General features: G+C 50.6%; 1 protein-coding gene across 1 annotated transcript in view; it reads left to right on the forward strand.

Annotated features, from left to right (window-relative positions):
* The window catches only part of CTNNBL1 (catenin beta like 1), a 166823-nt gene extending 153305 nt beyond the window's left edge, over nucleotides 1-13518 (forward strand). The window contains 3 exon segments of the mRNA NM_174637.4: nucleotides 2483-2620; nucleotides 2861-2933; nucleotides 13337-13518. Of these exon segments, the coding sequence (NP_777062.2) occupies nucleotides 2483-2620; nucleotides 2861-2933; nucleotides 13337-13425 (300 nt within the window). The 3' untranslated portion in view covers nucleotides 13426-13518.
* The last annotated feature ends 286 nt before the right edge of the window (nucleotides 13519-13804 follow it).

Below are 13804 nucleotides of genomic sequence, written 5' to 3' on the forward strand. Positions count from 1 at the left end.
GAGCACAGAGTCGTAGCCCCTGGACTGCCAGGGGAGTCCCTGCCTTCATTCTTAAGTCATCTGTCCTACTGCGTCTGCCGGTCAGAAGCCTTGAAGCCTTATCCAAAAGTCACTTCTTCCCAGTGTCTTATAACCAACCCTGATTAGCACCCACCACTTGTAATTACTTTAAACTTGTAGACGCACTGTATCCCTTTACTTTTTGATCATTTGATGTGTTGCTGTGATCTTCCCAGTCAGACTGGCAGCTCCTTGGTGACTAAGACCAGCACATCCCCTTAGCTTCATTCTTACTCCTTTTCTGCCTTAACTCAGTGCTTGGAATGGTGTTCTTGCCACAGGGCAGTTAAGCAGGCTCCGGATCTGAGCACACCGCTTCATGTTAATCATTTCCACCTCAGAGATGAATCAGACAGGATTCCTGTCCCTGGGGAGTCCATATTCGAGAAACTGATAATTATGTAATTATGAACAACTTACTTAACCTCTGTGTGCCTTGGATTCTAATTTGTACAATGGGATTAATATCCCTTCCCTGCTCGCTTTAAATTTGGTAATAAGGACCATATATATAATAACACTTTAAACTCCACCGCATTATAGAAATGTGAAGTATTAGCCGCAAATGCTTTTTGCATGAGTGGAAGTCAAAGAGTAATTTTCCTTCCTGTGCCCCCAGCTGTTGAACACTTAGGAGTTGTGGAGCAGGAAGCTATGATTATGAACAAATGAGAAGCTGAAGAGGCCCTTCTATTTTTAAACTCCTTGGACATCAGTCGGGTGCTCCGTGACTACCTCATGACTATTAACACTATCACCAGATCACCAAAGAACTTGCTACTACACAACACTCTGAATTAGTGGTGGTGCTTTACCAGGCAGCGCCGGGCCTGGCAAACCTAGAGCCTTCTTTTGCCTCACAGACAGAGGCCTTTAGGAACAAGATGAAAAGTAGCTACAGGCAGGCCCCCTGGGCAAATAAAGAAGCGCGTTATCTGCGTCTAAATAGTCTCTGAAGGATGCTGGTTGGAGATTGATGACCACGGTGGTAAGTCCTTCGAGTTTGGGAAAGTGGAAAGCAGGGTCCCCAGGGCTTCCATCAGTGACAGGTGCCTGAATTGTCAGAGGGAACCATGGCTGTAAAACCACTGACAGAATTAAGAAATGGATTGTTGTCATCAGAAGCATGTATTCACACCTGTCTTCTTAGACCAATCTGCTAGTCGTGCAGAACGAGTCCCTCACCCAGTTCCGACTCTTGACAGCCTGAAGCAGTTATGTCTCTTTCCTCTCATTCACCGCGTGGATGTTTACTGAGCCGGGGATGTAAAGACAGAATTCAGTCCCCACTTTCACAGAGCTCACAGCCCACCCTCATGAAACAGAGGGAGTTATAGAAACAGGGAGCTGATGGTAACTGAAATCAGTGTGGATATGGTGGGCCAGAAGACAGCGTGCCGTGGAGTGGCCTGCAAGGGTGCTGTCCGGAATTTTGGAAAGGAATTTTGTTATCCTTAAATGATCAAGGAAGGCTCTGTAGGAGAGGTTGCTTTATAGTGTTGGCATGAGAGATATCCCAGAACCCTTAGGAAGCAAGGCATAAATGCCCTGAGATGGGAAGAAGAGCTGTCTTGGCAGAGGTGGTAATCCTCTGGATGGGGGGCTTTGGGGTGGAGTGGAATGAAAATACGCCGCAGTGACTGTGGTGGTGGTTGCATAACTGACTACATGCAGAACTGTTGCTTTAAATGGTTGAATACTACGGTACATCAATTGTATCTGGATAAGCTAGGTTTGTTTTTTCAACAATCAACTATATAAGAATATATATGGGGAGAGCAAGTCTGATACGTCTGGGTTACAGAACTTTAGGAAAGAGACTCCCTAAAGAGGAAAGAGATTAGCTCTTTGACCTTGAGGAAGTATTGAACTCGTGGAATGAAACGGAAAGGTTGGTGTTTTGTATCTAATGAAATATAAGCCAAAAGGGACACGTAGAATGGGTACCTGCACCATCAGAAGGGCACCAAAACAGATATAGAGAAAGTGGACCTCTCCTCCCTAGGTTAATTTAATTTGGAAGAAAAAGAGAGTTAAGTATATCTTGTAGAGAGGTTACTGATGGAGGCGGGAACCAAAGAGTAAAGAATGAGTAGAAGCAGATATATAGATTTATGTCCCCATCAGCTTATTTTTTTCAGGTTGAATGTGTGGATGAGATCATTTTGGCCTTGAGTCATTGTATAGACAAAATAATGGACTTTAGTCTTGACTCTGTGAACCTCTAGTCCGTTAACAATGAGAACGTAAGATGCTTTAGAATAAGGAGACGAGCAGGAGGCAAATGAAGGCAGAGTGGTTTTCTTTTGTTGTTGTAGTTGTCGTTACTATTCTTTTGTGAATCGTGAGAGGACTAGAAACCTATTCTTTCCTCCTCCACTCACCGTCTGACTTTTGTTCCCCAATGTTCATTCCTTTCTAGGACATGGTCCGGCGTGGAGAGATCATAGACAATGACATCGAGGATGAGTTCTACCTCCGGCGCTTGGATGCTGGGCTCTTTGTCCTCCAGCACATCTGCTACATCATGGCAGAGATCTGCAATGCCAACGTGCCCCAGGTAGGAGGGGCTGCCCTGGGTGGGCCCATCCATCCCTGCCTCCTTGCCTGCCACCGGCTTAGGGGAGAGTCTCTCAAAGAAGGAAGTGGATCACACACTCCTTGAATTCCTTCACTCTCCGTGGGGCCTCTTTCTCAGGGATGGGGGTGAACTGAATACTTCCAACGTGATGTATTCTGATGTCTACCAGGACAAACGATGCTCTTTCTTTCTCTGTCCACTCTTTCTTTTCCTTATTAGATTCGCCAGAGGGTTCACCAGATCCTGAATATGCGTGGAAGCTCCATCAAAATCGTCAGGCACATCATCAAGGGTGAGTTGGATGTTGCTTGTGTCTGGGGCTCCAGGGAATTAATTAGATGATGCTTTCTTTCCATCTGTGTCTATATGCCTGGAATTTGGTGCGTAGCATTCTCTGCACTGCAGGCTTAAGTGTGTTGTCCAGTTCGGTCTGTGTCCAGATCATCCTGTCAGAATACCAAAGACTAACCTAGTTAATCTCTGCCTCTGATTCTCCACTTCCAGAATTTTAAAAACACAAACAAGAAGCACTAGGGATTGGAAATTAAGACACACACACACACAAACACACAAAAATCCAGGTCCAAACTGCATGTAGTGAAAGGAAATTGCTTTCTTAGGGGAAAAAAAAAAAACTAATAAGAACTACCTGGAATTAAGGCAGAAAGAAGTGAGTTCGAGGCAGGAGAAAAAGCATGCGTGCTTTCCAGTGCTAGCTCTGCCTTCCCCCAGCTGTGTGAGCGAGATCTAGAAGAAATTTGGAAAAGTTCATGAGATGCTACATGACAGCATCCAGCCTAGTGGCCAGCACACAGGAAATGCTCGGGTGAATTTCCTTCACCTTGCCCAGCGGGCCCCTCAAACACTGTTGCCTCTTTGGCTGGACCTGACTCAGCTGGAGCGGCTCCCGGGAGGCCCCTGGTCGGTGAGCAAGCTCTCAGTCAGCTTTGTGGTGCAGCGCCCGCCCTTGGACCACTCAGCACAGACCAGCCCACGTGGCAGCGGGAGCCTGTGCTGGACTTTACTGATAACACCAGAGTTCAGAGTCATGGTGGACGGGACCGCAGCCACATCGTGTCTCTCTCTGACCCTCGTTCTGCCCACTTCTTAGCTGAGGAATTAGGCTAGATTTACTTGAAGGGTGTGCGGATAAGTGGCTTATAACTCCCATTACAGGTGGGAGATGAAATGTGAAGATAAATGATATATATAATAGAGTGAGGAGACGTTAAGAGCCCTGGGTTCTGGGATCTGGCTCCTGGAAGTGAATCCTGTTCCTTCTGTTTGCGGTGCTATATCAGGCAAGATATCCAATTGCTCAGAGACCTCCTAGCATAGGTAAAAGGATTAAATGAGATGATGTATGGAAAGTATCTCCAGTTCATAAGTTCTTGGTAAATGCTAGCCGAGTATTTGCTATTTGCTTGGTAAATGCTATTGTGAGTATTATGAAATGTGATGATAACTATCGTCAGCAGTGTTACAAGTGAGGCAGGACTAATATCCCATGGGAAGCTGTGTGGGAGTAGGAACATTGAGCTGGGTCTTAGACATTCCAAAACAAAGAAACCGTGTGGGTGAAAACCTAGGACTGGAAGCCACATGATCATCACTGCACTTCCCGGCGCGTGGGGATGGTAAATCTTGTGCCCATTTTGCAGATGGAGCCTATGAGGCACTGGAATTTATTGTCTTCCCCCTGAGAAAAAGGAAAGGGGGAACCCGTTCATGAGCCTCACCTAGTGTCTCCCGTAGTGGCATCCTGGGTGCTCCCTTCTCCCCGTCAGTGTCACAGTCGCGTGAGTTACTGCTTCAGGTGTCACGCCGCCTCCTCCCTCAGGTGCGGCTGCGGCGATGAGAAAGCCCAGCCTCTAAAGGACATTCATTTTCAATGCCCACACATTCAATTAGAACTTTTTGTGACTCTCAGCTCCTCTGTCTTGCATTTAAGCTTCTCCCTGCACCTCCATCCCCACGATCAAAATAGTGATCTTTTGAGAAAGGAAGAGTGTTTTTAACAGCTAGTAGGGGGATGCTTTTCTTCCTGACATCCTAACGTGTGTACCCGAGGTTATTCAGGATTTTCAGTTGTTGCGAGCCAGCCTCAGTGCCCCTTAGAGCCCAATTTATTCCCCGAGTGCCTGTTAAAGTGCTGGGTGCGTACTGGGTGCTGAGTACACATTTGTTGATTGTCTGGCCGGGTGAGCAGGTGAACAGCCTACACAGATGCTGCGTTCATTCCACCACTCTTGTTCCTCTCCCCAGTCGCTTTCTTTCCCCCACTGTCCAGGCTCTCAGGTCCCTCCTTCCAGACCCAGGTCCAGCCCTTCAGCTCTCTCTCCAGCCCCCTTCACAGCCAGTCCCTTAGTAAATCTGCCATTCCTGCCTCCAGCCTCAATCCGGAATCAATCCACTTCTCTCCGTCTGTTATTTCCCATCATAGCGGCGTGTTTCTTTCTTTCCTAGCCCTTATCACAGTCTGTAATTATTTTTATTTATGTCTCTGTTTACTTGTTCTGTGTGTCTCATGCATTAAAATGTAAGCTCCGTGATGCAGGGCCATTGGCTTGATCCCCGTGTCTCCTCAGCACCTAGAGCAATGCCAGGCGCATAGTGGACACCCAGGGAATATTTTAAACATTGTTGAATTCAGCCCTACCCTTGTGTGCATTTAAATTGGCAGATATTTACTGAGACTCCTCAGGGCTCAGCACAGTGCTAATACTGTACTACTGAGGTGTCACACAGCTCCTGCCCTCATAGAGTTTTTAGTCTTTTGGGGGGACATGGTTTAGTCGCTAAGTCCTGTCTGACTCTCTGCAACCCCATGAACCTTAGCCCACCAGGCTCCTCTGTCCATGAGATTATCCGGGCAAGAATGCTGGCGTGGGTTGCCATTTCCTTCTCCAGGGGGTCTTCCCCACCCAGGGATCAAACCCACGTCTCCTGTTTGGTAGGCAGATTCTTTACCACTGAGCCAAACAAAATACATGCTTCAGCAGCTACTCAGCCAGTATTGCTGGGTGCCAGGCTCTGTATCCAGGACTAGAGAGACAAGGAAGAATCAGCAAGATCCCTGTCCTAAGGGTTCATGGTCTAGTGGGAGAAAGACTTGAAACTAATTATAACATGATAAGTGCTGTGTTGAAGTTGTGAACAGAGTGTTAAAGGAGTGATAAGGAGGCAGTAATGGAGGCATAGGCCACACCCGGGAATCCCAGGGAAGAGAGAGGATGCTCTCAGGACTGGGAAGGGTGTCCGGGGTGGGGAAGCATATCCCAGGCAGTGGGAGCAGAGGCCTGAGTTGGAACAGGACGTCAGTGGCCTTCATACAGGGTCTCCCCCATCAGGGGAGGCCACGCAGGGATGCGGGAGGCTGGAGCATCAGGAGGGGTTGGGAGTGTTTCTGGACAAGGCTCTCAAGTTCTGTTGGGTACACGGTGAGTTTGGGGGGACAGGCAGTGCCTGCACCCCTTTGTTGGCCAGCAGAGAGCAGACATTCTCATTCGGGCAGGAAAAGTGCTAGTTTGGACGACTGTAAGTCTTTACAAGGGAGGTGATATTTAAAGCCAGGGGATCAGATGCCACTGCCCAGGTCAAAGATGTCCTCAGAGGATGCTGACCACAAAAAACAAACAAAAAAAAAAGCGTTCTCTCCAGATGGAAGGCTAAGGTTATAATAAAGGGCTCACACTGGCCCCAGGAACCCGTCTGTCTGCGGTGTTGGGTGGCAGAGCTGTACCACGGTCCACCTCAGCCTGTGAATGCGGTCCAGCAAGCACTCTCCAGACAGTGCTGAGGTTGAAAAGGGGTGAGGCTACCACGGGACTAGGTCGGGGGCGATGGCTGGGCTTCTGCTTTTAGGCCCACCTCTTAAAAGCCTTCACTCCCTCCCCCAGCCTTCATTCCATCAAAATGCACGAAAAAACAAAGCCTCATAAAGAAAACCAGCTCATCAGTCTGTCCTCTTTGATTTTAATTTTGTTTTTCGGTTTGGGTTGCTTCCCTTTTTTTTTTTTATCATACTAATTAGATGCAAGCTTTTTTCTTTGATTTTATGGCCTACATATTTCCCAAGTTTTGCTGGCAGGATGACAGCTGATGGATCCCTTGGGGTCTCAGGAAAACGCTGATGAGGCAGGCCCGGCAGGGGACTCTTCCCATTTTATTTCTGTCCCCTTTCTCACAGTTTCCCTCCCTCCTTTTGTACTGGGGGTGCCACGAGAGCTAGAAATAATTGATGGCTCATTAAAGTGCCTCGGTCTGCAGGCTGCATACTCAGTGCTCCTGAAGTCCAGCCTTCCCTGAGCGGGTAGCCGCTCTGGCCTGATGCCTGTGGCACCCACCTGGGGGGCAGCGGTCTCCGTACTAGAGAAGGACCACGTGCTCCACACGGGCAGTGACAGTGGTCCTGCCTTTTATCTTCTGGTGCCTAGGCCACGCATGCCACAGAGAAGGGGCTCGGCTAATGTTTACTGGGGATGCACTTCAGGCTTCTTTGTGGTGTTCCTGAAATCAGGGTCACAGTAGGTAGAGTGGTCACTCCCAAGCACATCCTCTGTGCCAGGCTTCTAATGTTTGTTCTCCGGTTCTCACAAAAGCTCTAAAAGCAGGATTACACTCTCCATTGTGCCCACAAGGAAGCCAGGACCTGCGGAGGTTAAGCGGCATTACCCGAGTCGCTCTTAATGCAGGAAAACTGGATCCAGACTAAGTCGGTCTTTCCATCTGGCAGAAAGGAAAGCTCTAACCAGTTGGCTGATACACTCCTCAAGCATTTCAAGAAAGAAAATTCAGGGTGGCAATCTTTTCAGAGCACCCAGCGGCATCACAGGGCACTCGGTGGGCTCCCTAGACACACCAAGGAGACCCTGTCCCCAGGGGGATTCAGTCCCATCACATGAGGAATAAATAATCGCTACACAAAGCAGACTGAAGTCAGTGCTAAGAGATGGAGTGGGAATCAAGAAAGCACAGTTAATTCTGCAGGAGATGGAGAGAGAGCCGGAAGACCCAGAGAGGCTGCAAGAAGAGGTGCTTGTTTTTGTTTTTTAATTGTAAAACATGCACAGGAGTTACCATCTTAACCATCGCAGCCATCACCATCACCTGTCCATAGAACTTACTTTCATTTCAGCAGAATTGAAAGGCTGTACCCATTAAACCCTTCACTCCCCATTCCCCCTCCCCTAGCCTCTGGCAGCCACCCTTGCATGTTCTGTCCCCATGAAGCTGATGACTAAATAAGAACGTGGCTTCTCGAAACCTGACACCTCCATAGGTAGACACAGGGGTACACTGAGTGGTCCCCTCGTTGGATGTGGAGTAGGACCTGTGACCTGGAAATACTTTGAGTATAAATACTTGTGCCAGGGCTTACTGTGGAAGCCTCCAGTGAATCTCTTGAATGTTTCAGTCACTGGTGAAAGTTAAGACCATGTGGTGGTAGGCTGTTTGGCAGAGGAAAGCTTAGAGGATTACTGACTCAAAAAACTCTCAGTGGTGGTGAAAAGTCTGAGCCAAAGACTTCAGAACGCTTTCAGAGATTGGCTCCTGGCCCTTTGATTCGCTTGTGTTCCTTATGGCTTGAAGTCCTTTCTCAGGAGCTCCTAAACATGTGTTCCCGTATTAATTTGGAGCACTTGGTAACCTGAGCTTGGCCTCTGTGATTTGCAAGCTACAGAAGCTGCTGGGATTTCTCTTTGATGACATGTTCGTGTGTGTGTGACTTCCACCAGGCCTTTGCTGCTGGAGCCTCTAGGATTTAGGGAGGTGGGAAAGGATCCTGAAGAGGGGCCTCTTTAACCTCGGGCAGCTACGTGCCCTCCCCCCAAGCAGTTCCTGCATCTATAAGATGGAGATGGATAACCCGCCTCCAAAGTTTGCTGTGAGAATTAGATGAGGTTCTGCAGTAAAGGGCTTCCATGTTGGCACATGATAAGTGTCTGATGACATTAGCTACCTTTACTGGTGTGGCTTGAGTCCCAGCTTACGTGGGAAGAGGTAGAACTGAGATGCACAATCCAGCAGGATTCTGGCTCTCTGTAACTTGGGGTAAGTTAGTAGATAACATGTGTGAGCCTGGGTTTCCTCCTCTGTAAAAAGCACACGGAAAGTGAAGATTGCCCCCAAGGATGGCTGAGATAGAGATGCAGCTGGGGACCTGGGACAGAATACTTGCTCAGTAAATGCAGATTCCTTCCTTCCCTTCCCTGCCCTCATCCTTTCACCGGTGCTGGCAACAGCCTGGACTCAGAGGCAGTCAGGAAAGCCCAACCCAGACCTCACTCTTCAAGGCCTGGTGGGGCGGGCGGGGTGGTGGTGCTTTTCCAGACAGCTGAAATGTCTGTGGGAAAACAGTCCATGGGGATGTGACCCTGTTAGCATCGTAAGCAAAGAGTAAGCTTCCTTCTGTTTCTCCTTAAGTAAGTTGCACTGTCATGATGTCCCTGATGAAACTTACACCCCCACTTGCAGCCCCAGCACAACATTCTCCTCCAGAGAAGCCACGTTAGTCCTTCCACATCTATCCTTGTCGCTGAGGAATCTCTGTTAGACCTCAAGGGCCTTACTCTCCTAGTTTCTATTTCATTATTATTTCTATGTCTTCAAGGGTTATCAGTGTAAAAATGCTGACATTCCTCTTCTCCCCACTCACCCTTCCTCCTGCACTTTTTCAGAGGTGAGCATTTAAGGCTGAAGGTCCAAGGATCTGAACCGGGCTTGTGAGCGCCGGTCTGTGTCCTGGACAACAGTTCTTCCCCGTCTTCCAGTCGGGGTACCCCTCCCTCTCCCTCTTAACATAAACAGAATAGCTCAGATTCCATGTCTGAACAGTAAACCTGCTGTCTAAAGTTTGCTTTAATATGTATGCGTTCAACGCTGCTGCCTGTTTCTAAGCTCAATCAAAGCCTTTATTATAAGAGCATTTGAAAATGCTGGGGAAGGAGAGAAGGGAGTGGATGTATCTGCCCCATCTTTCTCACTCTCTAGACCGACTCACTCTCTCCCTCTCCCTCTCCCTAACCCCGAAGTTGTCCCTTCATCTAGCATCTCTTTTTTCCCCTCCAGTCTCTCCCTTTCTTACACACACACAGCAAAGAGAACTCTTTCCCAAGACCTCTGGGAGGGATCTGTTCAATATTTATAAACTGCTGCAGCAGCCATAATAACCGGAGGTAGCTGGCACCACCACAGTTTGCTCCAAATAGGATTCCACTCTGGAAACAAAGAACAAGTCAGGGTCAGGGGTGGAGGGTGAGATGTGAGGTGCACAGCTGGTACCAGCTGCCAGGGCCAGTGGGAGAGCACTCAGGGCTTGTCAGGTCTGCTTCTGGGGCCGGCTCGCTGTGGGCCCCTGGCCGCTCACCTGTCCCTCTGGGTTGCTGTACATTTCTGAGAGCCCTGTCAGCCCTGACATTTAGTGACCGGGCACGAGGGAGCATGGCCCCAGCCAGTACTCCACATCTCTTCTGATTGCTGAGGCCCCTTGACCCCGGGACATCCCCTCCAGAGCCTTACCTGTTATGAGGATATTGACACCAGATGCCCTGCCAGAGCTGGACTGCCTTGGAGACTTTTTTCCGCAAAGGATGGGGAACAGGCAGGGTAGGGTACTGCCTAGAGAAAAGGATGCCACTTTCGGGACCAGCTCCCCCGCCCCCCAGTGCCTTTAGAGGTGCCCTCTTGACTTCTCGCACATGTTCTTGGTTTGAATCTCAGCCCCTCTGCCATACTGCACCTGGGCAGGTTGCTTCAGCTCTCAAATAAGCCTCAGTTTCCCCATCTGTAAACAGAGAAGGTGCTCTTTGCCTTGTAGGATTGCTGCAAAGATTCAGTGAGACAACATATATAAATGCCTGGCACATCAACAGTGTTGCCCACGTGTGAGGTCCCATTCCACTCTGTGCAGGACAGCCCCTCTTCCTCATTTTACTCCCTTCTTCACAGCCCGTCTCCAGAGAGCAGGTAATCTGACTGTTTCCTCCTTCTCCGCATGTGGAGCATCCAAGGAGACTTGTCCATTGACGGGTGTTCTGTGTACCGTGGTGGCAGGCGTTTTTTTTTACAGCCTTGGTAGCGGCGATTCAGCAAGGGGACTGATACAGACATTGGTGCTGTACTCTCCGCATCCCTGGAAAGCAATAAGGTCCCTCCAGGGAAGCTGGCTTTTCTTGGAAAAGCATTGCCCCAAAGGATCAGACTGTGTCTCACTTCCTTCTCTCCTGGGTCTGAGAATCCATTAGGAGAACAAAGTGTTAGTTCAGTCCATTAAGATTCTTGCTTTCAGGCCAGGCCTTTGAGGGTATTAAATGCTATAATGGTCATTTCTCTCTCTCCTGGGGCAGCGACTAGATCATTCACATGAGAGTAAAAAGATACCAGCCCAGAGCCTTCTCCCACCACCCACTTCCTGTTCTCCCATCACCCCAGCCCTCCCTTTAAGGAGCCTTCATGGAAGGAATCACAGCCATTTGCTGTTGGAGGTGATGGATGGGCCTCACAGGAGAGGATGATTTCGGGAGAGGAGGGACACACAGCTGGCACATGTCTGAATCCCGTATCGCCTCTTCCGGCACATGTCCAGAGTCATAAAGAGGACGGAGACATGCAAAAGTGGCAGGAGCAAGAGGATTGCCCCAGCACGGTGGGGGAAGGAGGTTGGGGGAAGGGAGGTGGGGGAGGTTTGCAGGCTTTCCTCCTTTCCCCAAGTCTTTGTCAGATTTGGATCTGCAGATGTTTTATTATGCAGATGCCTTTTGCAGGAGAGTTTTCTATTGTTCCACCTCTGGCCACCCCAGACAGGGGGCTGGGGGCAGACACGCAGGTACTCGTCCTGATTCACTGCTCTGGGAGTTTATTCACTAAACAGCCAGGAGTTGGCTGTCAGCCCGGCTCTGCTGGGAATTTAGCTGAAAGTGAGGCAAAAGCCCCTGCCTTCATAAAGCTGCCAGTCTGGATGGAGGGACAAGTAGAGGATCATCCAGAAGTCAGGCCTGTGACGGGAGACAGAGGCCGGAGGAGGGGAGCGGGAGTCAGAGGTGACTTGGTGGGACTTGTGTGGGATAGCAGTGAGAGACGTTACTGGCCTGAGCAAAGCAGGCTGGAGAAGGGAGCCGGTGTTTCTGAAACATGTGTTATCACTAAGCTCTTTACATGCATTTTCAGAGGGGAGACCATGCAAGGCCCCCTGGGACTGTGAGTCAGGGTCAGGATTCAAACCTGATGATGTCGCAGCATCTCCCGAGGGCAGGGGCAGGGCACAGTCAGCGCTCAGAGGAGCAGGACTGCCGTCCACTGGGCTCTGTGCCCCTGCTCGTGGGAGTCACCCCAGGAAGCCCGGGGCGCCACTCACCACCCAGCCCTGCCCTCTCGTCCCAGAGCTCCGCACATCATGTCTGTGCCATATCCCACTCCCTCCCACCTCCTAAAACCAGCTGCCCACATAACCTGGGGGCCTGGACACTTTCGAGAATAAAATGAAGGAGTGTTACGTGTTGTGCTGGGGTAACAGGTAAACTGGATACGTTTTCGCACCTTACAGCTCTGATGATGTCCTGTCATCAGCATCGTGACCTGCATTCCTATTCTCTCTAGACGTTAGTTCCTGTATCTTCCTGGTCTGACTGAAACTGTGTCTCCCTGGGATGGGCCCACTCAGGTGGTACCTGCTTTCTCTCACAGGCCGTCTGCTGGTGAAGATGGGAGATGGGTCTTCCAGGCTTCTCCTGGGCACCTCTAGACTATTCCTCCTCCCTTTTCCCAGAAAACACCCATTGGTTTGAATCTCAGCAGCAGTGGACTGTACCCCAGCCCCCGTCCTTGTGGCGTGGACAAGCCCTCATCCCTTGGAGGAGTTCGAGCTCACTGTCACCCTCTCCACCATCTCCACCTCTCCTGCTGTATTTCTTGGTGACTTCAGTATCCACGTCTCTTCCTCTCCCACCCCATCCTGCTGGAGGCACTGTCAGGATACATCTGAAATCTGAAGACATCTCTCCTCCACCATGACCTTGGGCCAGACCACCATCAAATCACATCCCCTTCTTTCTGCCCTTGGCCCCTTCACTGTGTCTTCCTTGCGGCAGCTAGAGTGAGCGCTGGTGAACAGACAGATCATGTCATTCCTCTGCTTACAGCTCTCTCGTAACTTCTCATCTCTGGGGAAGTGCCGACAGGGGCCCACCTGCCCCATGCCCGCCCCGCCTGCTCCCCTCTCAGCGGGACTAGGTCTGCTCCCCACTGAAGCCCCAGCTCTGCTTGCCCCCTGCCGCTCGCTCCCAGATACTCCCCTGCACACCTGCTTCAGCAGTGAAAGTGCCGAGTCCTCACCACTGGACCACTGGGGAGCTCCCGACATCAGCATTTCTAACAAGTTCCTACATGACGTTGCTGCTGGTGGTTGGGGTCATACTCAGAACCACCGGCTCTGGGGCAGTGCCTGCCCATAGTTAACACTGTGTGTGTTAAGTGGAGGAAGGCTCGGCCTGGAGAGGAACGTGAGCAGGGGCCAGGGAGTTGGTCTACCATGGACCTTGCGGTCAGGACCCAAGGAGTCTGGGCACAGCCACCGCTGTGGGTGCCTCTGGAGGCACACACCCCCAGGCGCCAGGGTTCAGGGAGAAGTGCGACATGACCCAGCCACGATGGCCCCCGCTCCCCAGACTCCCCCTGACCCTGCCTTTGTCTCCCCAGAGTACGCGGAGAACATCGGGGACGGCCGGAGCCCGGAGTTCCGGGAGAGTGAGCAGAAGCGCATCCTGGCCTTGCTGGAGAACTTCTAGGCCGGCTCAGCAGCGGGGCCACCCTGGGGCTCCTCCGGAAACTCTTTGTGGAGCTCAATGTGACTTTTGGACAAATTAAAGCTAGTTTTGGTATCCCCGGGCTGGTGTTCTTTGTACCGTCTGACCTTTAGCCGACACCTCTCCCCGCAGCGCTCACAGGACACGGCCAAGGAAGCTGGATGGTGGGCCTCACCCTTCCAGTGAGAAACCAGAGGCTCTGAGAGCAGACGATGAGGTGATCATCAGTGATGAGGTGGCCACTCTGCTGCCCTGCGGGTTGTGGGGAGGCTGCCCGTCTGCAGCTGGGAAGGTGCAGGCGTGGACTGGGGGTCTCTCTGGGGCTGAGCCTGTAACGGGGCACGTGGCTCATGTGGAAGGG

This window comes from Bos taurus, chromosome 13 (genome assembly GCF_002263795.3).
Source record: "Bos taurus isolate L1 Dominette 01449 registration number 42190680 breed Hereford chromosome 13, ARS-UCD2.0, whole genome shotgun sequence".
In the NCBI taxonomy this organism is placed as follows: Eukaryota; Metazoa; Chordata; class Mammalia; order Artiodactyla; family Bovidae; genus Bos; species Bos taurus.